The sequence below is a fragment of the Schistocerca gregaria genome, chromosome 2, assembly GCF_023897955.1.
Source record: "Schistocerca gregaria isolate iqSchGreg1 chromosome 2, iqSchGreg1.2, whole genome shotgun sequence".
In the NCBI taxonomy this organism is placed as follows: Eukaryota; Metazoa; Arthropoda; class Insecta; order Orthoptera; family Acrididae; genus Schistocerca; species Schistocerca gregaria.
The window spans coordinates 99,567,603-99,592,995 of NC_064921.1; the positions used below are offsets into that span (position 1 = coordinate 99,567,603).

Consider the following 25,393-nt stretch of genomic DNA (forward strand, 5'->3'; position numbering starts at 1 on the left):
ATATTATTCTTGTAAGCAACGTGCAAGCACGAGCAGTTAAGATGATTGTACAATAAGTTTCGCACCTGTCGGCTCATGGTATCTTCGGAATTATATAGAGGATGTTTTTCCGAAATTCTGACGATATAATGTCAGTCTCCTAGATTCTAGACACTTGAATAGTTGTTGTGTCGCCAGTTTCGCCAACGAGTTTGGAGATTCTGATGGGATGTTTTATATTTTATCTGCCTGTTCGTAAGTCTCCCAAAGCTTTTTTAAATTGTGATTCTAATACTGAATCTCCTATCTCTTCCTATCGACTCCCTGTTCGTCTTTCATCACGTCATCAGACATGTCCTCCCCCTCATAGACGCCTTTAATGTACTCTTTCCATCCCCATCTGCTCTCTGCTCTGCACGTAACACCGGAATTTCCATTGCGCTCTTAATTTTACCGCTCTTGCTTTTAATTTCACCGAAGATTGTTTTGTCTTTTCTATATTGTGAGTCAGTCCTTCCGACAATTATTTCCTTTTAGATTTATTCGCATTTTTCACGCAGCCACTTCGCCTTAGTTTCCGTGCACTTTCTATTTATTTCATTCCTAAGTGACTTGCATTTTTGTATACCTGAATTTCTCCGATAATTTTCGTACTTCCTTCTTTCGTCGATCAACTGAAGTCTTTCTTCTTTGCAAATTACCTTCCTTGTACCTATGTTTTTGTTTCCAACGTTTGTGACTTCCTTTTTTAGGGATGTCAATTCTTCTTCAGCTGAACCACAGCTGCATTAGCTCCCATTTTAATTATAACACGTGGTACAACCCTTCAACAAGAAACTGTGTTCACTGATTCCAAAAAAATCGCTGGTCGTATATGTGTACAAGAAAGCGAACAGAAGTGATCCAAAAAAGATCAGCCTGTTATCCTGTCATCCGTCTTTTGTAAAACGTTAGAACGTAATGAGGTATCTCGAACAGAATGACACCTTCATATCAGCCATCGTGGAATCTGAAGACATGTACCATGTGAAACCCAACTTGCGCTTCTTTCGCTCGACAACCTGAACGCCATGGATCAAGACAATTAGGTGGACACAGTATTTCTTGATTTCTGAAAAGCATTTGACTTCGTACACACTAACATTTGCTAACAAAAATACGATTACAGAATTTGTGACTGGACTGAAGGTTCTTTTTGTAAGGAGGAAGCAACGAGCTACTTTGGCTGAAGATTCATGGACAGAATTAGACGTACGCACAGGCGTGCTCCAGGTCAGAGTGTTGCTGCCGTTGCTGTTCCTGTTGTTTGCTAATGCCCTGCCAGACAGTATTCAAAATAACCTCTGGTTTTTCGAAGATTACACAGTTATGTATAATGAAGTACTACCGGAAGAAAGCAGCAGAAAAATTCGATCAGATCTTGATAAAATTTCAAAGTCGTGCAGAGGTAGAAAATTGCTTTAAATTTTCAGAAATGTAAAATTATGCACTTCAGAAATGGAAAAAAACGTAGTATCCCATGACTGAAATATTAATTGTTGACAATTAGAATCAGTCAACTTAAAAATTACATGAGTATGACAACTGAAAGGATATGAAATACGATGATCAAATTGGCTCAGTAGAAGGGAAGGCAGGAAACTGAGAAAATACAGGCAGTCTACAAAGCAGACTGCATACTAATCACTTGAGGTCCCCATCTCAGAATATCGGTCAAGCGTTTGCTTGACAAACTTTTCAAGAACTATCCGTACCCTACAAATATGTATTTGCCGACCTCTGAGCTACATTATCACTATCATTGACACAAAGGAATGCTTTTCAGTCTATGGGAGTGTTTTGGTTGTTCAACTGCTACGCTCAGCGGGTGCAGAAATTGAAACATCGATTTTTAGACGAGTTTAGTGTCTAATGTACGGCAGATAACATCTATTTATAATATTGTAGCGCAAATTTCTAGCAAAGCACAGCAGATGGCAATAGACCTGTGCATATAAACAAAACTCTAGTGCTAATTCGTAATACGTAACGCGTGGTCTAATGAAATATAATTACGTCTGTTGTATTCCTCTAACGTTCGAAAACACACGGAATTATACGTCACTGGCCGGTTATTTCCAGTGTTTTAAAAGTGCTGAGCAATCATGCGCACGTAATTCTGAACAGTATTATTATGTTCAGTTGAACCTGCTACGTTTAATTTCCTCGGAAAGGTGGGAAATGTGGCTGCAGCTGGGTGCCGCTGACAGTGCGATGACCGTAAGCATGTGGTGGTACATTGATAAACCGCCTCTGGTCCTCGGCAAAATGGCGGCCGGTTGTTGTTTTCGTGAATTTATCGCCGCTCATGGTGGCGTGACCATGCCACCTAAAGCATGTTTCTCTTAATTTGTTGGTTACTGCTGTCGCCCTCTTACATGCTCGTTTTTCTTATGGCCCAGCCTCGCGAAATTAGACATTTCTAATTTTAATCCACGCCGCGTTTGTTCATGTTTTGTTCTTGCTGGGCAACATTTTGGGCAGCAAAATGAAGTGGGGCACCACTGCGCGCTTATTGTTTGATTAGCGACGTACTGAAAGAAGCCTAACGAATTCAAGTGACACATTAACTGTCGTTTTGCCTGACTTCTCACTATTCTGGAAAGAGAGAACGAAAGGAACATCTAAAATTGAAACTGTAAGGCGGAGTTGACAAAAACAGTAAAGCTAATGGGCAGTCTTACGCAACTGTGACGAAATAATGCGTTTCTAGTGGAGTAAATTTGTGCATTATTAAAAAATTGAGAAAAAACATTTATGCCGTTAATTTCTTCTTCATTATTTACTTTTGAGTATACATCTGTATAATGTACCTTCTTCCTCAGCATGTAATAGCTATTCTTAACAAAGGATTTGAATTAATGAACAATTCCGCGCCTTTTGAGCAAAACAGTGCATAAAAATACAAAACCCCATGAAACTATTCCTATTTGATTAATGAAAAATTCCGCGGCATTTGAACAAAACAGCGTAAAAAAATTTTAAATCTCGTGAAAGTATTTCTATTAGAGGAAAGTCTATTAAACAGAAATCACGAATGAAGGGTCTAGAACCTAAATAACGAAGAAAGGATTCGTAACACAACTCCTCGCATCTTACACATTTAATGCAGTTTTTGTTTGGACTATTAGTGTGCTTTTTCGATACAGTTGCAAGTGAAACATTTGTAGATTTTCTGTCTTTTTGTTTCTTTGATCAAAATAAAACAACCTGTTAGGTTTCTTTCTTTCTTCAAAGTTCAAAACCATGGTACAATATGCGTTAGATGAGTATGTGCCAAGCAAGATCGTAAGAGATGGAAAAGAGCCACCGTGGTACAACAACCGAGTTAGAAAACTGCTGCGGAAGCAAAGGGAACTTCACAGCAAACATAAACATAGCCAAAGCCTTGCAGACAAACAAAAATTACGCGAAGCGAAATGTAGTGTCAGGAGGGCTATGCGAGAGGCTTTCAATGAATTCGAAAGTAACGTTCTATGTACTGACTTGGCAGAAAATCCTAAGAAATTTTGGTCCTATGTCAAAGTGGTAGGTGGATCAAAACAAAATGTCCAGACACTCTGTGACCAAAATGGTACTGAAACAGAGGATGACAGACTAAAGGCCGAATTACTAAATGTCTTCTTCCAAAGCTGTTTCACAGAGGAAGACTGCACTGTGCTTCCTTCTCTAGATTGTCGCACAGTTGACAAAATGGTAGATATCGAAGTAGACGACAGAGGGATAGAGAAACAATTAAAATCGCTCAAAAGAGGAAAGGCCGCTGGTCCTGATGGGATACCAGTTCGATTTTACACAGAGTACGCGAAGGAACTTGCCCCCCTTCTTGCAGCGGTGTACCGTAGGTCTCTAGAAGAGCGAAGCGTTCCAAAGGATTGGAAAAGGGCACAGGTCATCCCCGTTCTCAAGAAGGGACGTCGAACAGATGTGCAGAACTATAGACCTATATCTCTAACGTCGATCAGTTGTAGAATTTTGGAACACGTATTATGTTCGAGTATAATGTCTTTTCTGGAGACTAGAAATCTACTCTGTAGGAATCAGCATGGGTTTCGAAAAAGACGATCGTGTGAAACCCAGCTCGCGCTATTCGTCCACGAGACTCAGAGGGCCTTAGACACGGGTTCACAGGTAGATGCCGTGTTTCTTGACTTCCGCAAGGCGTTTGACACAGTTCCCCATAGTCGTTTAATGAACAAAGTAAGAGCATACGGACTATCAGATCAATTGTGTGATTGGATTGAGGAGTTCCTAGATAACAGAACGCAGCACGTCATTCTCAATGGAGAGAAGTCTTCCGAAGTAAGAGTGATTTCAGGTGTGCCGCAGGGGAGTGTCATAGGACCGTTGCTATTCACAATATACATAAATGACCTGGTGGATGACATCGGAAGTTCACTGAGGCTTTTTGCAGATGATGCTGTGGTGTATCGAGAGGTTGCAACAATGGAAAATTGTACTGAAATGCAGGAGGATCTGCAGCGAATTGACGCATGGTGCACGGAATGGCAATTGAATCTCAATGTAGCGAAGTGTAATGTGATGCGAATACATAGAAAGATAGGTCCCTTATCATTTAGCTACAAAATAGCAGGTCAGCAACTGGAAGCAGTTAATTCCATAAATTATCTGGGAGTACGCATTAGGAGTGATTTAAAATGGAATGATCATATAAAGTTGATCGTCGGTAAAGCAGATGCCAGACTGAGATTCATTGGAAGAATCCTAAGGAAATGCAATCCGACAACAAAGGAAGTAGGTTACAGTACGCTTGTTCGCCCAATGCTTGAATACTGCTCAGCAGTGTGGGATCCGCACCAAGTGGGGTTGATAGAGGAGATAGAGAAGATCCAACGGAGAGCAGCGCGCTTCGTTACAGGATCATTTAGTAATTGCGAAAGCGTTACGGAGATGATAGATAAACTCCAGTGGAAGACTCTGCAGGAGAGACGCTCAGTAGCTCGGTACGGGCTTTTGTTGAAGTTTCGAGAACATACCTTCACCGAAGAGTCAAGCAGTATATTGCTCCCTCCTACGTATATCTCGCGAAGAGACCATGAGGATAAAATCAGAGAGATTAGAGCCCACACAGAAGCATACCGACAGTCCTTCTTTCCACGTACAATACGAGACTGGAATAGAAGGGAGAACCGATAGAGGTACTCAGGGTACCCTCCGCCACACACCGTCAGGTGGCTTGCGGAGTACGGATGTAGATGTAGATGTAGATTAAAAGAAGGGATCGCTTTATCGGGCACATTCTGAGGAATCGTCAGTTTGCCAATGGAAGAAAGAGTGGGATGTAAGACTTGCAGAAGGAGTCCAAGGCTCGAAGACAAAACAAAAGTTCAAATGGATGTACCCTGTAGGTTGCCGTAGTTACGCAAAAATGGAGAGGCTTGGGCAAAACAGACTGGCGTGGGGCGTTGCATAAGGTCAGTCCACGAACTGAAGACCCCTACAACAACAGTAATTCCATTACTGGTTTCGTTATTTACAGTACGTAATCTTAATCTTGTATGGGTAGCAGGGAAGGACTATCAGTTTCGCGTCGCGCCCAGCAGCTACTGGGATATTCCATTTCACTCCGGACAGCAGGAAATCTTACGTTTTTTGTGGGGGCTCAATTTTCTATCATCTTATTTAGACGTTAAGTTAACATATTTTTGCAAGTGCTTCGAGCTTTTTTTTTAACGGTCGAAGTTATCGTAATTTAATAAAACCACAACGTTCAGAGACTCGTTGCTCAGAAACTATTCACAGTAAAATTCTAAAACAAAATTCAAAATGAACGTGGTATTGTATTGTTCGAGGTAATATGCATGCAGTATTTTTAGAACTTAAGTATAATGTAATTTTCATCACGTTCCATATTTTTTCTAACAAGATTAGTAAACCTTTTTATGGTGTCTTCAGTGGGGAGCTTTGTAAAAAATAAACAATAAATAGACACAGCGGCAAAACCCGCTGGCTGTGCTACGCCATATTACGCAGCACATGTTGCGAGGTCTCTTTCTATGTTGAGTGGCACACGGCAGCTAATCGCAACTTAAGTAAAGCGCTAGCGTTAAATATTTATTGCCGAATTTCATTATTTTTTCCACACTTCAGAGAAGCTGCTCGGTTAAACTTGAAACAGAAATCAATGTGTAATCTAAGGAGGTTGAAGCCTATATAAATTTAATCTTCAGGAAAATTGTGTTTATGCTTAATTCATGAAATAAAGTTTTTTAAAAATGTTTTAATTATTGTTGTGTTAATGGTATATACCTCCATCAACAACAGACATTCAGCTTCAAAATGAATCGTTGTTCCCTAAAATCCGATATCAGGTTCTTGAGTTAAACGTCAGACAAATTCTCTAGTTCGGAAAATAACGCAAACCTTACCAAATTTTAACTCGAAAAGTAATAAACATTTAAACTTTAAGAAAGTTGTTTCCTTGTACAGTAATCGACAAATGTAGAAACTTTTACTGATACTTAAAAACAAATGAGATCTATTTTCTTATTTTTGGCCCGAAATGAAACAGCTCTATTGTGAACGCCAGCGTCAGTTTTCCAGTTTCCAGCGGACGGGAACTGTTATCCAGCCTGGAGATACTGGCCCGCTCTTCCCTTAATCCGGCCAAAACCGACCGTTCTGTTTTCAAAGGTGAGTGATTTCCATAAGATGGCCGCTGCTTTCTAGTACTCTTAACCAAAAACTTCTGGAAGTGTTCGCAGGAAGCGGCATATTACAGCAAACAACATGAGTGTTGTCGGGTGATGGTCAATTAAAGTACCTAATTCTGCTCCTCTGGAAACTGATCGACCGCAAAGATTGTAGGTTAAAACAATCTCGAGGAGCAGTTGTGGAGCTTGCGAAATCCACGATTATAGCCTTGCAAGGTTACGGGAGGGGAGAATCATGTGCCCTGTGGTTCTAAAGGTATTACATAGTCGAGAGTGAATTATCCTACGTGATAAATATAATTCTTCACGGGTTATTCTGTGAAAGGGAGGGAGTTAATGAGCGTGCACTTGAAAGGTGCACAGTCTCAGAACATGGAGACACTAGCTAGCTGGAAGTAGTGTTTGCTAACAAAGACGTGGGCTTGGGGAATCCTTACAGAAAACAATAAACTCCATTTGTTCCAGTGAAAACTCGAGGTGTTTTTGTGTGTTCCGGCTCGCGCTTAAGATTATTATCCAGTTTTGCTTATCGAAGAGATAAAGGATGTGGGAAAATAGCCTCCCTAATGTAAAGTTGAAATAAAAAGCAGATCGATCAAAATAAAGGAACTGTATTAACGTGAATGTCATCTACGGAGTGGGCAGTTCTGTTCACAGCTGGTGACTGGCAAAAAAAAAAAAAAAAAAAAAAAAAAAAAAAAAAAAAAAAAAAAAAATGCAGTAAGGCGATAATTCAGCAGTGTCCAAAGAGACGTGACCTAAAACTGGCTACAGCTCTTTTGTTACCTGATCGGCGTGTGCATCGAATTTTTGAATCAGGACTTACCATTGCATCCGAATAAGATTGATATTTTCATCAATTGTCTGAGCGTGATGACAATCGTGAGACTTTATATGAAAATATTCTTGTAAATGTTCCTTGAGATGCTGTGGTCCTCCGCAGTGACGAAGCACATTTTCATTTTCAATATACGTTAATCGTCAAAATTGTCGATATTTGTGTGGACAAAACACTAGTGAACTTCATGAAAACTCACTACGTGATGACTATGTATTTGTATAGTGATAGGTTGCAGGAGACGTGATAATCGATCCTTACCTTGTTGAAGAGAATGGTGCCACTGTGACAGTAAACTCTCAACAATATACTCATATGATAGCACTTTTCTTACACCAAAGTTCACTATCTACAGACTGACAAGGTATGATTTTAGCAGGACGGAGCCGCTGCTCACACGGCTCAGATTCCTTTCCTAGTGCTGAAAAAGATATTTCCAGGACGTTCATTTTCTTCACGTGGCGATGTCTCCTGGCCAGAACGATCACTGGATCATACAGTTCGCGACATTTTCCGTGGGAGCATCGTAAGTCTGAAGTGTACAAACATCCGCCGAGTACTCTGCCTGCCATAATAAATGCAATATTCAAAGAATTTGGTCTCATTTCTAAAGAAGTGTTTGTTAGGGTGATGCAGAATTTCGGAAGTAGCTTACAACTATGCCAAGTTATTCAAAAAGAAAGGACAGATAACAGTTGTCTAGTACGGACAAACTATAAAAAAGAGAAACACAACGCGCATGTCACTAGGTAGAGTAAGGTGTTTCTATCCTTCATAGTTTGTCTGTAATAAATAACTGAAATCTATTTTTTATTTCTGAATCACTCTGTACATTTTAGAGGACGACACCACTTGAATGACATATTGTTTAAAAAATGAAAAATTTATATAGTTTTGTTTTTACTTGAACTTTAACTTAGGAGGCAATTTTGCCGACCCTGTACTGTTAACCGATTCTTACACGACATTGATTAGTGGTGTAGAAGAAGTGACTACTTCAATCTCATCTCTTAATTAGTATGATGTGTAGAAGTGTACAGAAATTTTGCGGAACCGTCGAAAAATGTATTCGAGGGATTCTATGGAGTTCTAAGTCACATGATTTTTCTAGCGCTCCGCATGAAAGCCTGCTTTCAGGTCAAAATCGACTACATGTTGTGCGTGCGCGCCATCTACTTAAGTGTAAATCAATAGGCTACCACATCAATCAGCTGATTGTGCCGTGTGTAGAGTTCTATAATTTTTGGGTATGTTGCAGAGTGAGCACGCGCAAGTACAGGAGACTGTGGCTTCGAAGGCAAGCATCGGAAGTTAACCTATATCCGCGAGATCTCTCCAATTACAGTAACTGGTCTGGTGTCTTCTATTTTTTTTTTTTTTTTGTTTCCTTTGTATTCGTGACTCACTGCAAAGATTCAGGAGCGTCCCGTATTCTTTCTAGAATGTTCTCCCACAATAGAGACAAAATACTTGAAAGCAAAAATGCATCGATATTTATGTATTACAATACCGGTACCTGGACGAAGAAAGAGATTGTATTAGGCATAGAGAACGGCGGAAATAGATTGACTTTTTTTACTAAAACAGTTACAATAGTGAAAGATCAGAATCATTTAATATGGAAAACAATTTTCTATGTTATTTGACACTTAGAAATAAAACAAGATACAAGGTGACTGAAAAATTCAGTGAATGGTCTCAGAAAATAAAGAAAGCAAGCGGTACAAACAATTTACCTCCACTGGCCTGCAAATAAATTCCATGTTTATGACCAACTGACAGTGCACAAGATAGTATTTAAACTGCCGGAATCAATTGTCTACACATGTGTTTATTGCGCTGGATTTACATTCGCAAGCCACCTAACGGTGTGTAGTGGTTGATACTTTCGTTACCACTAACTGATTCCCCCTTCCCTGTTCCATTCGCGAATGGCACGTTGCAAGAATGATTGTCGGTAAGCCTGTGTATTAGCTGTAATTTCGTGAATTTTCTCGTCATGGTCATTTCACGAGTTCCATGTGGGAGGAAGTGATATGCTGTCCGACTCTTCCCGGAAAGTACTCTCTCGGAATTTTAATAGTACACTAAAGCTTTACGCGATGCACAACACCTCCTTTGTAAAGTCCTACGCTTGAGATTGCTGATCATCTCTGTATCGAAAAGGTTTTCAGAAATTACTGCAACCAGTCGCCTTTTATGTAGATGTATTTTATTTAACCATGACCGGTTTCGAGCTGCCTAGCAACTCATCATCAGATGGTATATACATTTAGTGCTTTTTTGTACCCATTGTGTGGGTGGTTGAGTATCTGTGGAGATAAATCTTTCTGCAGGTATATATATCTCTTTTAGGACGTATTTTTGAAACCATTGTTGTTCTTGTTTTTCACAATTTCACAAGTTAAAACTTTCTCTAGATGTATATTACATGAATATATAAAGGAGACAGACATTGTCACGTATGCCTTGTACATAATAGGTGATACTTATTGCATGAAAGGTGATGGAGTGTCTTTATTATCGTACTAGTAGAATATGGGATCGACAGTGGAAATGAAACGACAGGCGGAACTCAACCCTGGGTGGAAGACCCACACAGGTGTGTTGGCCCTGCTTAAACACAGGAAGTAGCAAGACGGACGTCGTGGCACCTGAGCTCTGGAGCACAATACGGTGACGGCTGCCCACTATTGTAGTAGGGCCAGAAGGGTAACCGGATAATACTTCCGAACTCTGCAAACTTGAACTTTGTGAGAAGAACGATGAAGCGGCACCTTGAAAACCACGCAGGCCCGGTTATTTCTAACAATTTTTACTCAGAAGTGTACCACTGTACGAGTATAGGTTTTTCCTCGCTAACTTTCCGCGCTGGACGACAAAAGACTAAAATATGGTTGGTTGGCGTTCGGAAGAATCTTTAGAGATGGAGAATATTCCATGGTTTCGGGAATATTATTCGTTTTCGGAATTATGATGGTGGGGAGCTGAGCATTGATGGGAGGCCAGCGGTGGAGAGACAAGGTCTTCTGTTGTGAGCGCCTTGTGTGAAGGTCGATCGATATCAGCTTTGTTGGTACAGACGGAATTGCTGTCTTTGCTCTCAGGCGAGTTTATTGTTAGAACAGTTAGGCACTGTACTGTGGCGAACCTATACGATTCTGGACTTCACCTCCGGATTGGAAGCTGCTGCGGAGTATGCAGCGTTAAGTGAGAGCACTTCCTCTGTCTATACTTGTGTTGAGACGTTATCTGAACTCCGTCCTTGGCTGTGAGTTCGCGTTTCTCGTCTGTAGAACACAGAGAGGAAAAGACAGTAATAGTGTATATTAGTGAGACACCCGCCAGGGTAGCCGAGAGCGCTAATGCGCACTTCCTGGACTCGGGTAGGCGCGCCGGCCCCGGATCGAATCCGTCCAGCGGATTAACGATGAGGACCGGTGTGACGGCCAGCCTGGATGTGGTTTTTAGGCGGTTTTCCACATCCCGCTAGGTGAATACCGGGCTGGTCCCCACGTTCCGCCTCAGTTACACGCATCGCAGACATTTGAAACACGTCCGCACTATTTCACGACTTACACTAGATGCAGACAGTTGGGATACACTGATTCCGCCCTGGGAGGTACGGGGCGGCGGCAGGAAGGGCATCCGGCCATCCATATCGAATATATTGCTTCCCCCTACTTATACCTCCTGAGGAGATCACGAATGTAAAATTAGAGGGATTCGTGCGCGCACAGAGGCTTTCCGGCAGTCGTTCTTCCCGCGAACCATATGCGACTGGAATGGAAAAGAGAGGTAATGACAGTGGGGTGTAAAGTGCCCTCTGCCACACACCGGTGGGTGGCTGGCGGAGTAAAATGTAGATGTAGATGTAGAACATTGCCAAATCCGTTGTAACAGCGCCGACCCTGCGATCGCTGCGGCAATATGGCGTAAGCGAAAGAAAGTGTATATTAGTCAGAGGACCGCCTTCTGCCATCCTAGTGTTTGAAAGAGTTTATTTGTGGCTGGGGTTCCTCCATTGTGTCAGACGAGTACAAGAACCATCACTTCGACAACTGCACGCGGTACATACGGTGATATCGCAAATTGCTTCGACTTATTAGGGCTACAAAAGCTAAACAGCTGTGATTACGTTATTTTATTTCCACTGAGGATCCACACCACCGTAGATCATCTTTGAAAGTAATGTCTTCTAGTGTTTGGTATATAGATGATGTCAGTCATTTCGCGCTATTGAAATTAAATCAAATTCTCAGCGAGTGGCTTAACCTGGATGAGATGTACTTGCGCATCCCCAAATGGGGATGCGTACTGTAAGATCTTCCATACACACATCAGACTATTTGACTTGTCGCTCTAACGAAGTAGGCAAGTGGCAGCTATATGTCTCGTGATCTTATCGTGGCGTGTTTATCTTCTGCCGTTAGGTCAGACGATAGAAATGCCACTTGGACGCTTAGAGTGGTAGATTGATGGTGACCAACTTTAAACAGAACTTGATTAATAGTCAAACACATTTATTAAAATAATAAAAAGCATAGACGTTACATAACTTGATTCTGGATGCTATTTACAATTGACAATCTGAAGTTCCTTTGGTCTTGGTACGTTAATCTTATTCTCACATATTTCTGGTACTTGACAAAGTGTCTATACATTTCTCTTCATGGCTATGTACAGGAATATGATAATCATATTAGGCTCAGACTGAAACTTGAGTGTAGACTGTTACAGACTAATGTACACTGGTGCAGACTAATGCAGACAAATGCAGACCGACTAATCGGAGGTCTGTAGACTCGTTATAATACCTCGCACATTCAGGTATCACTGCGCGAGGGTGATCTGTGAGGAGAAAAGGTGCTACGTTAGAAGCAATCTCACTGGCTGCGTTACCTATTAATATGTGGATCGTCGGAAGCAGAATTTGGTCCATCTCTAAGGCAGCGCCATCTCGTAGTGCAGAGACGGACGAGCGCTGCGCCTCCATTGATGTGCTTAGCGGGGCGCGCTGTAGTGGGAAAGTTGTGTACGCGCTGACTACGCGGAACTATGTACACAACAGTCCACTTCCTGACTAAATTTAGGCATTAATGATTACTCTAGGGGTGACCAGATTTTGTCGTCGCTTATCTTAATTAACGATTGTGAATCTCGGACTTGGTGACTTTCACTTTTCAGCTCCTGTCGCCCCCACGGATTCGAAACTGATACGTATCAACTCGACGTCGATATCGCTGAATCTGCGGTCGTGGGAGGACGGCGGGTGCCCCATCACGTCCGTGGTGGTGGAGTACAAGGCGCGACGCGAGCCGGCGTGGACGCTGGTGTCGAACAACGCGCAGGTGGCGCCCAGTGGCGGGGGCGGAGACCTGCCCGTGCTGGACCTGACCGCCGGCACCGCCTACCTGCTGCGCGTCACGGCGCACAACAGCGCCGGCTCCACCGTCGCCACCTACGCGTTCGCCACGCTCACTCACGCCGGCGGTAAGCCATCTCACGGCTCACTCGTGACAAGTAGCTTTGCTGCCCTCGCGATTACATGGAGGTGGGGGGGGGGGGGGGTACACTTCTGTATATACAGACACGGGTTCCCAGGCAGATGCCGTGTTTATTGACTTCCGCAAGGTGTTCGATACAGTTCCCCACAGTCGTTTAATGAAAACAGTAAGAGGCTATGGACTATCAGACCAATTGTGTGATTGGATTGAAGAGTTCCTAGATAAAAGAACGCAGCATGTCATTCTCAGTGGAGAGAAGTCTTCCGAAGTAAGAGTGATTTCAGGTGTGCCGCAGGAGAGTGTCATAGGACCGTTGCTAATCACAATATACATAAATGACCTTGTGGATGACATCGGGAGTTCGCTGAGGTTTTTTGCGGATGATGCTGTGGTATATCGGGAGGTTGTAACAATGGAAAATTGTACTGAAATGCAGGAGGATCTGCAGCGGATTGACGCATGGTGCAGGGAATGGCAATTGAATCTCAATGTAGACAAGTATAATGTGCTGCGAATACATAGAAAGATAGATCCCTTATCATTTAGCTACAAAATAGCAGGTCAGCAATTGAAAGCAGTTAATTCCATAAATTATATGGGAGTACTGATTAGGAGTGATTTAAAATGGAATGATCATAGCCGGCCGGGGTGGCCGAGCGGTTCTAGGCGCTTCACTCTGGAACCGCACGATCGCTACGGTCGCAGGTTCGAATCCTGCCTCGGGCATGGATTTATGTGATGTCCTTAGGTTAGTTAGGTTTAAGTAGTTCTAAGTTCTAGGGGACTGATGACCATAGATGTAAAGTCCCATAGTGCTCAGAGCCATTTGAACCATTTGGAATGATCATATAAAGTTGATCGTAAGTAAAGCAGATGCCAGACTGAGATTCATTGGAAGAAACCTAAGGAAATGCAATCCGAAAACAAAGGAAGTAGGTTACAGTACGCTTGTTCGCCCAATACTGCTCACCAGTGTGGGATTTGTACCAGATAGGGCTGATAGAAGAGATAGAGAAGATCCAACGGAGAGCAGCGCGCTTCGTTACAGGGTTTAGTAATCGCGAAAGCGTTACGAAGATGATAGATAAACTCCAGTGGAAGACTCTGCAGGAGATACGCTCAGTAGCTCGGTACGGGCTTTTGTTAAAGTTTCGAGAACATACTTTCACCGAAGAGTCAAGCAGTATATTGCTCCCTCCTTCGTATATCTCGCGAAGAGACCATGAGGATAAAATCAGAGAGATTAGAGCCCACACAGAGGCATACCGACAATCCATCTTTCCCGAACAATACGAGACTGGAATAGAAGGGAGAACCGATACAGGTACTCAAGGTAACCTCCGCCACACACCGTCAGGTGGCTTGCGGAGTATGAATGTAGATGTAGATATACCCATAATGACAGCAGTTTTTCAACGTTGCATCTCTCTAACCAGGGAGAGCGGTGTGCTGACCCCACGCCCATCCTATCCGCATCCTCCACTGAGGATGACACGGCAGTCGCATGGTCCCGGAAGGCCACTCGTGGCCTGAAGACGGAGTGCATCTCTCTAACAGGAAACAAAGAGTGTCAGTGGGAAATAGCCCTGAATTAAGCTATCATGTATCATTCAATTGGGCTCTGTCACATTTTAAATATACCCATAAATAGACGATTTATCAGGTAGAACCAGCTGTACTGTATCACTGAACGCTATTGTGTAGAGCAGGGCTTCCCAACCTGTGGTCGCGGACCCCTTAGGGGTCCGCCGGCTCTTTCTAGGGGGCCCGCGGCCACCCATCACCAAATCGTGTAAAATAATGAGTAAAATTATTGAATAAAATTGTGGAATTCAAATTATCACTATTTTGTCGTGTGAAAAACATGTGTACCTTTACTTCAGGTCGTATTCCCAAACAGCCTTTGCGGTTCCTAAGTGAGAACGCAAACACAGTTTAGTGCCAGAGAACGCGGCTTCTCTGATCGACTGTTTCGCAACAGTACGGGTGTCGTTTGTGCGCCAGCTCACGGCGGTAGATGCGCTGAAACCTTTTACTCATGCGCGGAGCGAGCTTTGTCGATCAACCACAGCGCTCGCTGGCACATAAGCGGCCACAGGCATCATTAAATGTTAAACTTGCTTATCAGTGCACTACCTATTTCATAAGTCGATTTTTGACCTTCAAGTTGTTTTCATTCATCTCTGAACCAAAGACTATTGATACTTCGGGGGGGGGGGGGGGGGGGAGGGGGTCATTGGGAACATAAAACTTGCATTAAGAAGCTATCAGTTCCCTAGGGTTTCGCTCTGAAATGTAAAGTTACTGTGCTCTTGACTGACTAGGTGTCCGCCATGGATTTTCGACTGAAGAAGGGACCCACCAGCTGAAAAGGTTGAGAAGCCCTGGTGTACAGTACGCCCAGGATATGGTGGCCGTTGTGCACGGACCAGTTCTCGTGGAAAGCGCTGGGCGAGTTCATTCGGTTGTTCGGCATGGGAGGCAGACATTGTTTGCACTGTGATTCTTCAGTTTCTTCCAGCTTATTTCTTGCTCGAACAGTCCACATGTGTACTGCCGGTCCATAGAGTCCAACGGGCACAATATTTCGGCTCCTGAGGGTGGGCGGTCGCCTTAAATCCCCTCCCATCGCGAGGCGTTCTCTCCGTGGTCAGTATCCGCGAATCAGCGGTCAGTGAGACGCTTACGTCGGCGTCTGTGGTGGCGTCGGTGTAACTGCCTCTTGCACCCCAGTCGCCCGTTCGTTTCCTTTGCTGAGGGTCTTTTTAATTAGACTCAGTGCTGGTTCCCATGCCCTGCTGCGGTTGTAGCCGCAATTTCGGTTGATGAGTCCGTCCCTGGTTCTGCCTGTCCGTCCCTGGGACAGGCTAATCAACCGAGACTGCGGCTACAACCTCAGCAAGGCATAGGAACCAGTATTGAGTCTAATTAAAAAGACGCTCAGCAAAGGAAACGAACGGGCGACTAGGGCGAACGAGGCAATTACACCGACGCCACCACAGACGCCGACGCCAGCGTCTCGCCGACCACTGACGTACGGGCGCGGACCGCGGAGAGAACGCCCCGCGAGCGGAGGGGATTTAAGACGACCGCCCGCCCTCAGGAGCTCAATTCGTCAGCGCACCTGACGATGGCGACATGTCTGATCGCCGAAATATTGTGCCCGTTGGACACTATAAACCGGCATCACACCCGTGGACCGTTCGAGCATTGTTTGCATTGTTTGCACGTCGTCTACGCGCTGCAATGACAGAATCGAGGTGCACGCCCTGCAATCTTTCTCAAGCTATTTTAGAAAAACTATCTGGTAAAAAGGTTCGTTTTTACCTTACTTACAACTTTGCGTGTCAGCTCCATGATGATGTGCCCAGCATTTCGTTAATGGTCATAGTTAAGTCTGGTATTTGCATTTGCAAAATTAGAAAAAGTTTGCATTGAAAAATAGGAGCCGATGTGATTTTGCGTTTCGAGTATATTACACAATGTGTTGCCGTATATGACATGTACCTAACATATTGAATTTTTCTTTAGGCTAGGGTCGAGGTCTCTAGCCATCACCAATTTCCCGAAAACTGAGTTGAAGTAGCACACTGGATTTTTAATTTTATTGGCGGATCTAGATTTCAGCTAGAAACTAGCCATTCCCAATGCTAAGAATACAAGAGGTACACCTGTATACACCTGTGTAGGTGTATACAGGACGTGTCTTCTAGTGTTTTATAAATTTAAAAAAAATTAAATATTTTTGTTTTACGTTTTAGCCATCTGACGTAATTTAAATGTTTTAATAATAATAATGGACTCACAAGGAGTGAACATGGAAATTTTATTACTTGAAGATAAATATGAACTACGTCGGACGACAATGTAAGAAATTTACTAATGTTTCATGTTATGTAATTAAATTTGAAGTGGTTTATTTTCCTTGGGGTTTATACGTAGTTCACATAGGTGGCGCCATGCAACCAACTGATGTGTTCTCCATACAGCCCGCCTTCCGCAAACAGTAGTATTCAGTGAACTGTGGATGAAGCCCGACCAACAGGCATTACATGCATTGATCAAAAATGATAGTGGTATGTAATACACAAACCATATGAGTTAAGCCATTAATTGCAACTTTTTATGACATCATCTAACTATGTAGCTCTTTTATTCTTAGCACTGAGAATGGCTAGTTTCTAGCTGAAATCTAAATCTACCAATAAAAAAAGGACGACTGATAGCTGAAATCTATTATTTACAAGTCAATATAACAGTCGCTGCGTGCAACAGCCTTCTGAATGGAAGGTAACCTGATAAAGAGGACAGTATTTTGCATTAGGTTATTACACAAACCTTCATTATCTATCCTGTTATACCGCCAACTACAGACTTCTTGAGTGAAAGAACATAATTTTTAGGGGTTATCGATAGCTGATTAAACGAGAAATGCTGTTGGTTTTAGAACAGCGTAAACGAACGCATTTCGAGGATGTGCTTTTTCGTAACCTATTGACCTTACCTTCCCTCGTTCCTCACTTAATAAGCCACAGTTTCAGAACTCTCTCGCAACTGCGTTTGCTCAACATGTTTGTGAGATGGGACTGTGTAAACTCAGCTGTTTTTTTGGCACAAGTGGCAAATTTTAACACGGCAACAAGAGAAATATAGGTTTCGGACAAAATTCGCCGCTCATGTTGCTTCTTCTGAAAGCTACAGACGGCTAACAAGCCAGGTGAAAATAAATTTCTGTTTTTGTTGTATCTTCGGTGGAATTCATTTTAGATACTAAGCAAAACAGACTTAATACTGTGTGAGTGTGAAGGGCCTCCGCTTGACATTTACAAAAAGTGTGAGTCTAGGCTTCAGTTCAGAACGGAATTTGCCTTCCAACATTGTATTTTCCCTATAACCTCTGCCTACAACCCCACCAATACCGCTCTCCCCAAGCGTACTCTGCCGATTGAGCATCGACTGGTCACGTTGTTCTGCGTACACTCTACTTGGAAGGACTGGGATTGAACGATATTTACGAATTGCAGAAAGACTTGGACAAAACTTCTACTTCATGTCATTAATGGCAGTTGTCCTTAAATATGGATAACTGTAAAATAATTCTTATAACAAAGAGAAACAACGAGATAATATCACATTACAAGATTACTGATATCCAACTTCAGCAGAATTTAGGAGTAATACTGAAGAATAGCGCAGGATGGAACGGACATAGGAAACCAGTGTTAGGGAAGGCCAAGTGTAGACTCAAATTTGTTGGGATGGTTCTGGATATATTCAATGTGTGTGTGTAAAGGGAACACTAACGTGACCAGTTCTAAACCATTGTTCCACGTTTCCTAATTAAGTAAACCCGACGACAAACATCGAACTAATTCAGAGAAACATTGCTAAGATCGTAACAGATCGGTATAACCCATAGGAAAGTGCAACGGAAATGCTAATGAACTTAAATAGTAATACCTGTAAGAAAGACGACTAATCTCTTGTGAAAACATGTTGCCAATGTTGTTTCGACAACGCTGCAGAAGTTCCGCTCGGAAGCCCTTACACGTCCTCCATACTCTGTCGATCTCTCCTCATGCAATTTCTACATTTTTGGATCCATAGGGAAAGACATTGGTACCCATTGATTCGCTTTGGGCGAAGAGGTTGAAACTTCCCCTTTGTATCAAAAGAATATTGTGCTGTTAAACTTCTGCGTTATTTCTTGCTGAAACAGCTGAGTAAAACTGAACGTACTCAGACAGTTTTCTCTTTACTTATTCTGATCATCACTAAACTGACGCAAATATTTTCAGCGCAACGCAATCTGACTTTCAATAATCCCTACAAATCCCCCTAACAATAACCTATACCTTTCATGAATCACTTAGCTGACAAGAATCTTCGTTACTCGAACTACTGCAATACAGCGAGCGCAATACTGCCAGCTAAATAAAAGTTTCTAACTACTGAAGGCACTAACTAGTGATAGGCTTAGTTAGCAAATGAAAGATTTTGATACAGAACAGACAATATATTTACCTTAATAGTGTTCAAATATCAGTCTTACAAATTACAAATATCCTTTTTCTGACGGACACATGTCCACATCGTCCGCTCATAGTAACCTCTCAAAACTTTGGCATCTCTCTCCCCACATCCACGAGTGCTGGCGGCTCACCTCCAACTGCCCAACGCTACGCTCTGTTCACATCCCACTGCCCAACACTACACTAGCGAATATTCCAACAATGAGTCCAACCAGCCACAGACTGCACACGTCGCAGTCAGCGATTTTCATACAGAGCACTACGTGGCATACCAACATAAAAACCTAAACAGCCTACTTACAAGGTACACGCCTGGGTACAGTCATTGGTGCCATAGACAACTGCAAACATTTTTCCATGAAGACATTGGCCGTCTTTTCTCACAGTACGATGAATGTATTAACGTTTCTGGCGATTACTTTTGAAACAAAAAGAGTTTACTTATATTTCTCGCCTGTCTCGTCTTCGTTTGTCTGCCCCTTTCATATCCAGTACTATTCCAGTCCGTTCCCCAACATTCTGGATGTTTTCACTCGACTCAAACGACACAATGACTACCTGAAAATGCCTGCGCGTTCTAATAAAAGAAATTTACTTAGTCGAACTAAAATGCCAAATGACTTTCTTACAGGTTACCAAAGAACCTTGCATCGGCATATATGGTACGTTACTTTCTCTGCTACTCCAGCTGGCCTGTTGTCTCTCAGATAAATCACAGGGCATTAACTGTAAGTTGGCCAATTGCCAGATGGGGTTGCGGACTGCAGCGGATGTGAGCCCGGCCACCACATTGACCGCCACGGGGGCGAGGGGCCGTTCAGAGGGGGGAGGAACAAACAGCGCCCGCATCCCGCAGTGCAGGCATCTTAACACTCAGACCAGTGAAGTACAAAACAGTGACACATCAGACAACAATGGCTGCCTCACACATTGCCCTCAGTTAGCAAATGTTGGCTGCAGCCAGAAACAAATTACAGCCGCCGAAACGTTCCAAATTTACCGATTGAGGTGTAGGCAGCCAATTGACCAACTTAACAGTTAACACACTGTACAAACGTAAATATTATGGTTCATTCGGAAAGAGCAGAGAAATTCATTTGGAAGTCTGTTGAATGACTGAGGCAGCTTCGCCATTCAGTAAGTAGAGTAAACAGAATTATGTGACTCAACCTCGTCTCTTCTCTGGCAGGGGTTTCTAATGGCCCTGTTTTCGCCCTCCTCAGTTATTTCTGAAGCCATAATTATTTATATTCCTTTACATTTTTAAATATCTTCAACTGTTTATCCTGGTGGAGTGATAGGGCTTCCTCAAGGACAATTAGATACCAGTGTGCCTAACCTTTCCCAATTCCTTCCATCTCACCATAGGCAAATCAGCACCTGTCTACACTGCGATCTTCAGTTACATTTGTTTATATAACTAGTTACTTATTGTGACTGACTGAGGTAGACTCCATACTCCAAATTCATTATATAAAAACAAACATTCAAATTATTAAATGAAACGCCCACTCCTACATTGCCTGAGGGTATGACAGGTTTTCACCATTTTATTTTATTTTACTTTAGTTTTTGGCAATTCTAGTCTTCTTTTCATAGAAAACTGGCATGAAGCTCAAAAACTTACACGTCAAACAGTTTTACAAATAAGGACCGATATTTACGCCCCATTTACCTTTGCTTTATTAGCTCATTTTTCTTGTTGACCTTACACATCGATATACTTGAAATCATAGTGAACTTCCATTTTATTTCCCACTTTTATCAGCTATATTGTGTCTTGGTGTTAAATTAATAAAGAACAGCTCTGCAATGTCTGAAGCAACCTCTCAAATAGTTTCAACAAGGAAACTAGTCATTTGTCGTTACAGATCCGATGGTCGGGTGTGTTCGCAGTTTGTTGTAGTGTTTCCGAACGTATTGATGGATTTGTGACGTGCTCAGTAGCCAGAGAGCATATTTTCGGATGTGTTACACATCATTTCGCGCTAGTGGTGTTTTTTTTTTTCTGGAGACGAAGTCTTGTAATTTCGAAGTCGATTGCAGTTCCTTTGGAAAGCAATGACGACAGCAGTTTGAATATAAAATAAAAAAGGAGTACAGGGTATTTATTTTCGTCGTGAAAATGTTAGAAGATGAATCTAACCACTTCTCCATACATGAGAACGGAAAACACTCAGAGGTCGATCCATGCTTCCATTATCATCCATTTCGTTTTCATGCCAGCTCTCTTCTTCGCCTCTCCCTTTTTCTTGCTTTTCCAACAGCTTGGTTTGGAATGATCAGTTATTTCCGTATCATTTTCTTCCCCAGGCTTCATTTTGCATAAAGTCCACATTACCATTTGTCTTTCTCCACTCTCACCGCTAACTTCATCCTTCAAATCAACAAATATCACTTCTCATCCATCCATATTCCGTGACATTTACAAAACCATGTATCAACAAAATTACCAACTACCTTACTAATTAACAAGAAAATCAATATTTTATCATTTACGAAGCTCACATAAAGTAGGTATTTTAATTTATATAGTTCATGCAGTTTAGCCACGAGTCCATTAGATTCGAAATTTATGTACCAGAGAGTAGTATTGCAGATGCGCTGATCTACGTGTTAGAAACACATCAAAAACTAACAGTCAGCTAATTTATAGCCCTCATCATAAATTCGCGACAGTTAGCTTCATAAATAATTCGAAAAAAAAGGCAGAAAGAAACCCGGCACTGTTCATAGTAGTAGCTAATAACAACTAATTTGTAGAATCTATGACATGTGTTTTTTAGTTGTATATGCCAATGAATCACGGTAGTTTATAGTAGTTTCGAGATGGAAGTTGGGAAACAGTGCTTCATACACATTTCTCTGATAGTGACTTAGTTTCATAACAAATGCTATCTTCTAGAGACAGGTAGTCAACACTTGTCCAGAAACAGAGTGGAGAAGGAAGAACTTCCAAAACCGAATATACGAACAAACAGAATAATCATCTTGATACCAAAGAAAACGGGACTAGAATTAAAGAAATTTTGATTATTGTTCTGCCTAACTGATAGAAATTAAGATTGATTGACTCTGCTTTGGAACTGTCTGCAGCTACTGTGTCACCAGAGCTGATGGTGCATTCAGAGTACAGCAACCGGGACCTGTACACAGGGATCAACGTCATTGTACCTATCGTCACCGGAGTCTCATTCCTAGTCATCCTGGCAGCGGGCCTCTTGCTCTACCTGCGAAGAATCTCAGGAAGGCTTTCACAGGATAAGTACGAAGGTAATTTCCATAGATTTTTGATAATTACGTTTCATTAAATTTTTCTCAAAGACATAAACTTTACTTGTCAACTCATTAGTATGCACATCACAGTAAAAAAAATTTAACTCGGTAAAGTTTCCTTTTAATTTCACTAAATTGTGTTTGCTCTTTTGAAGACTTAATACCGAAAACATTGACATAGCACTTCTCCACATACACATACATACATACATACATACATACATACATTAATCCTTGCTCCAAAGATCATGAATACGACATTTCGTGTCACTTTAACATAAGTTTTCTTTGCACAAAATAATTATTTAATTAATTTTTTTAAGAGATACTACTTTATATCTAAGAAATCATCTGCCAAACTGAGATTTGATCCAGAATAGTGAATATCATCCTTTCTTCTAGTGTTGTAGCTATGCACTTCGCTCTAATTTTTGGATTGGGATGGGTTATTACTGACAAATTTCATAAATGAATATATGTATTGCGAAGGTACTGTGAATATCCCGAGTTCCTTAAATAAATGTCTACAAGGTGATCATTCTGATTACACGCTTTTGTACAATGAATACTTTCTCTCTTAATGACGAACTACCCCCAAATATGATGCCATATGAAAGCAGTGAATGAAAATAGGCATAGTAGGCTAATTTATTGACATAATTATCACCAAAATTTGCAATAACCCTAATAGCATAAGTAGCTGAACCTAATTGTTTCAGCAGATCACTGATGTGTTTGTTCGAATTCAATTTCTCATCAATGCACACACCTAGAAAGTTTGAGTATTCTATCTTAGCCACAAACTTCCGTTCATAGTCTATATTTATCCATGGTGTTATGCCATTTACTGTGCAGAATTGTATAAACTGTGTTTTCTCAACATTTGTGAGAGTCCATTTGCAGAGAACCACTTAATAATTTTCTGAAACACATTATTTGCAATTTCCTCAGCTGATTCTTGCTTCTTGGGTGTGATTACTATACTTGTATCATTACCAAAATGAACTAACTCTGCATCTTCATGAATATACAGTGGTCAGTCGTTAATATATATATATATATATATATATATATATATATATATATATATATATATATATATATATATATATATATAAAGAACAATGAGGAACCCAAGACTGAACCTTGTGCGACACCATTCTTGTTACCTCCCCAGTTAGAGGACTCTGTACTGTTAACTTCAACCTTCTGCACTGTCCCATTCATACCACAACACTTAAGCTTATCTAGAATAATTCCATGATTCACACAATCAAAAGTCTTAGAGAGATCACAAAATATCCCAATGGGTGATGTTTGGTTATTCATTGCATTTAATATTCAGTGAAAGCGTTTATAGCATTTTCTGTTGAAAAGCCTTTCTGAAAACCAAACTGACATTTTGTTGGTACTTGATTTTTACAAATATGTGATGCTACTCTTGAATACATTACTTTTTCAAGAATTTTGGATAAAGCTGTCAGAAGTGAGATTGGATGGTAGTTGTTAGTATCAGATCTATCCCCTTTTTATGCAATGGTTTAACAATAGCACATTTTAGTCTATCTGCAAAATTCCCTGTTTCAGTGAGCTACTACATATGTGCCTGAGAATCCTGGTTATTTATTGGGAACAAGCTTTTAGTTCTCTGTTAGAAATGCCATCCATTCCATGTGAGATTTTACTTTCAGATATCAGGCGTACTTCCATTGGTTAAGTTACACCCGACCATATTTAATGAGCGCAGTAGCGCTCTACAAAAACCACAGTTCGGTAGTTTTGATAAATTCATAAGTGAAGCCGTCATTGGTAGCATTGGCAGGAAGAGAAACAAAAATGAATGTGTAAGACAGGAACTGCAAGCCAAAGACTTCTCTTTGCTTCTTTTTATTTTTCATAAAGGAAAGTTGCCACTCACTATTTAGCGTGGATTCTGAGTATTTTTATTTTCTTTTTTTTTTAGATAGTTAGAACTGCCTATCGCTCAGTATTAGTTCATTGTGTATTTTTTGTCCTTACATAATATAAATTGCACTTTATAAGTAATAATAAATTGATCATATAACTTCTGCGTTTTTTATGTAGCCAAAACAATTACTTCTGATGCAAGTAAATGCATAAACATAAAATTCTGGGTTTAACACTGTTATTTTGCAGTCAACAGACGGTTCTTCAGCATGATGAAAGCCAACGAGTTTCCTACTATTATTGACAAAAGGCGAAAGTTGTTGATGAATAACAGAAAAATGTTTTCTATAAGTTCGACGAAATATTGGAGCAACGTTTAATTTAATTTTGTTTTGGGTTTTTTAACTTTTTTTATTTTTACTACGCTATCCCTCTGTTTCACTTTACAGATAACAACATCCTAGTAAAACCAGAATTAAACAATCACAGCGCCAATTTTGGTATAAATACTGTTTATTTTTAAGTAAGGGACAGGAGAATTACTGTGTAGAACAAAAGTTTTTCCTAGGTTACGCGGCCCTTCAAATATTCTCACTGACTTTCTACGCGGTTCACTGCTGCCGGTATCTAGAGGACACTGATCGCATATGTAAACAAAGCTATAGATATGAGATAAGCCCGAAACGTATGCAACACACCTAATGTACAGGTAATGCGTGTACGATTTTAACTGACCAAGGCTGCTAGGAAAACTACTGAAGCTACTCTTGATAATCTACGGTAGCCTGTGGTAGTTTTAGAAATGTATAAGTGAGCAACGAGCGACAGAAAATTGAGAAACCCTTACCATTTCAATTCTTTGCTAACATATTTGCAAACCGAATGTTGTAAATAGTACATTACGCACTTTATTGAGAAATTTATAGTGAAATATCTGGAGGGAGCAAATAGTTGACTTACAGTTGTGACAGCCCATTCCAAGTATAGCATTTGCTGATAGCGACGTTTTGTGAAAATAAATGCCCGTGAGTCCAAGTGCCTATATTCATAACGCTTGGGCCGGTATTACACTATCACATTTCTTGTCAAAGTTGATAAGACGAATATTTATGTCAAAGAAATTTGATGGTGCAATAGGGA

General features: G+C 41.3%; 1 protein-coding gene across 1 annotated transcript in view; it reads left to right on the top strand.

Annotated features, from left to right (window-relative positions):
* The window catches only part of LOC126335652 (Down syndrome cell adhesion molecule-like protein 1), a 171,508-nt gene that overhangs the window by 137,377 nt on the left and 8,738 nt on the right, over window positions 1–25,393 (top strand). The window contains exons 12-13 of the mRNA XM_049999108.1: window positions 12,718–13,023; window positions 22,166–22,342. Of these exons, the coding sequence (XP_049855065.1) occupies window positions 12,718–13,023; window positions 22,166–22,342 (483 nt within the window). The remainder of the gene's footprint in view (window positions 1–12,717; window positions 13,024–22,165; window positions 22,343–25,393) is intronic.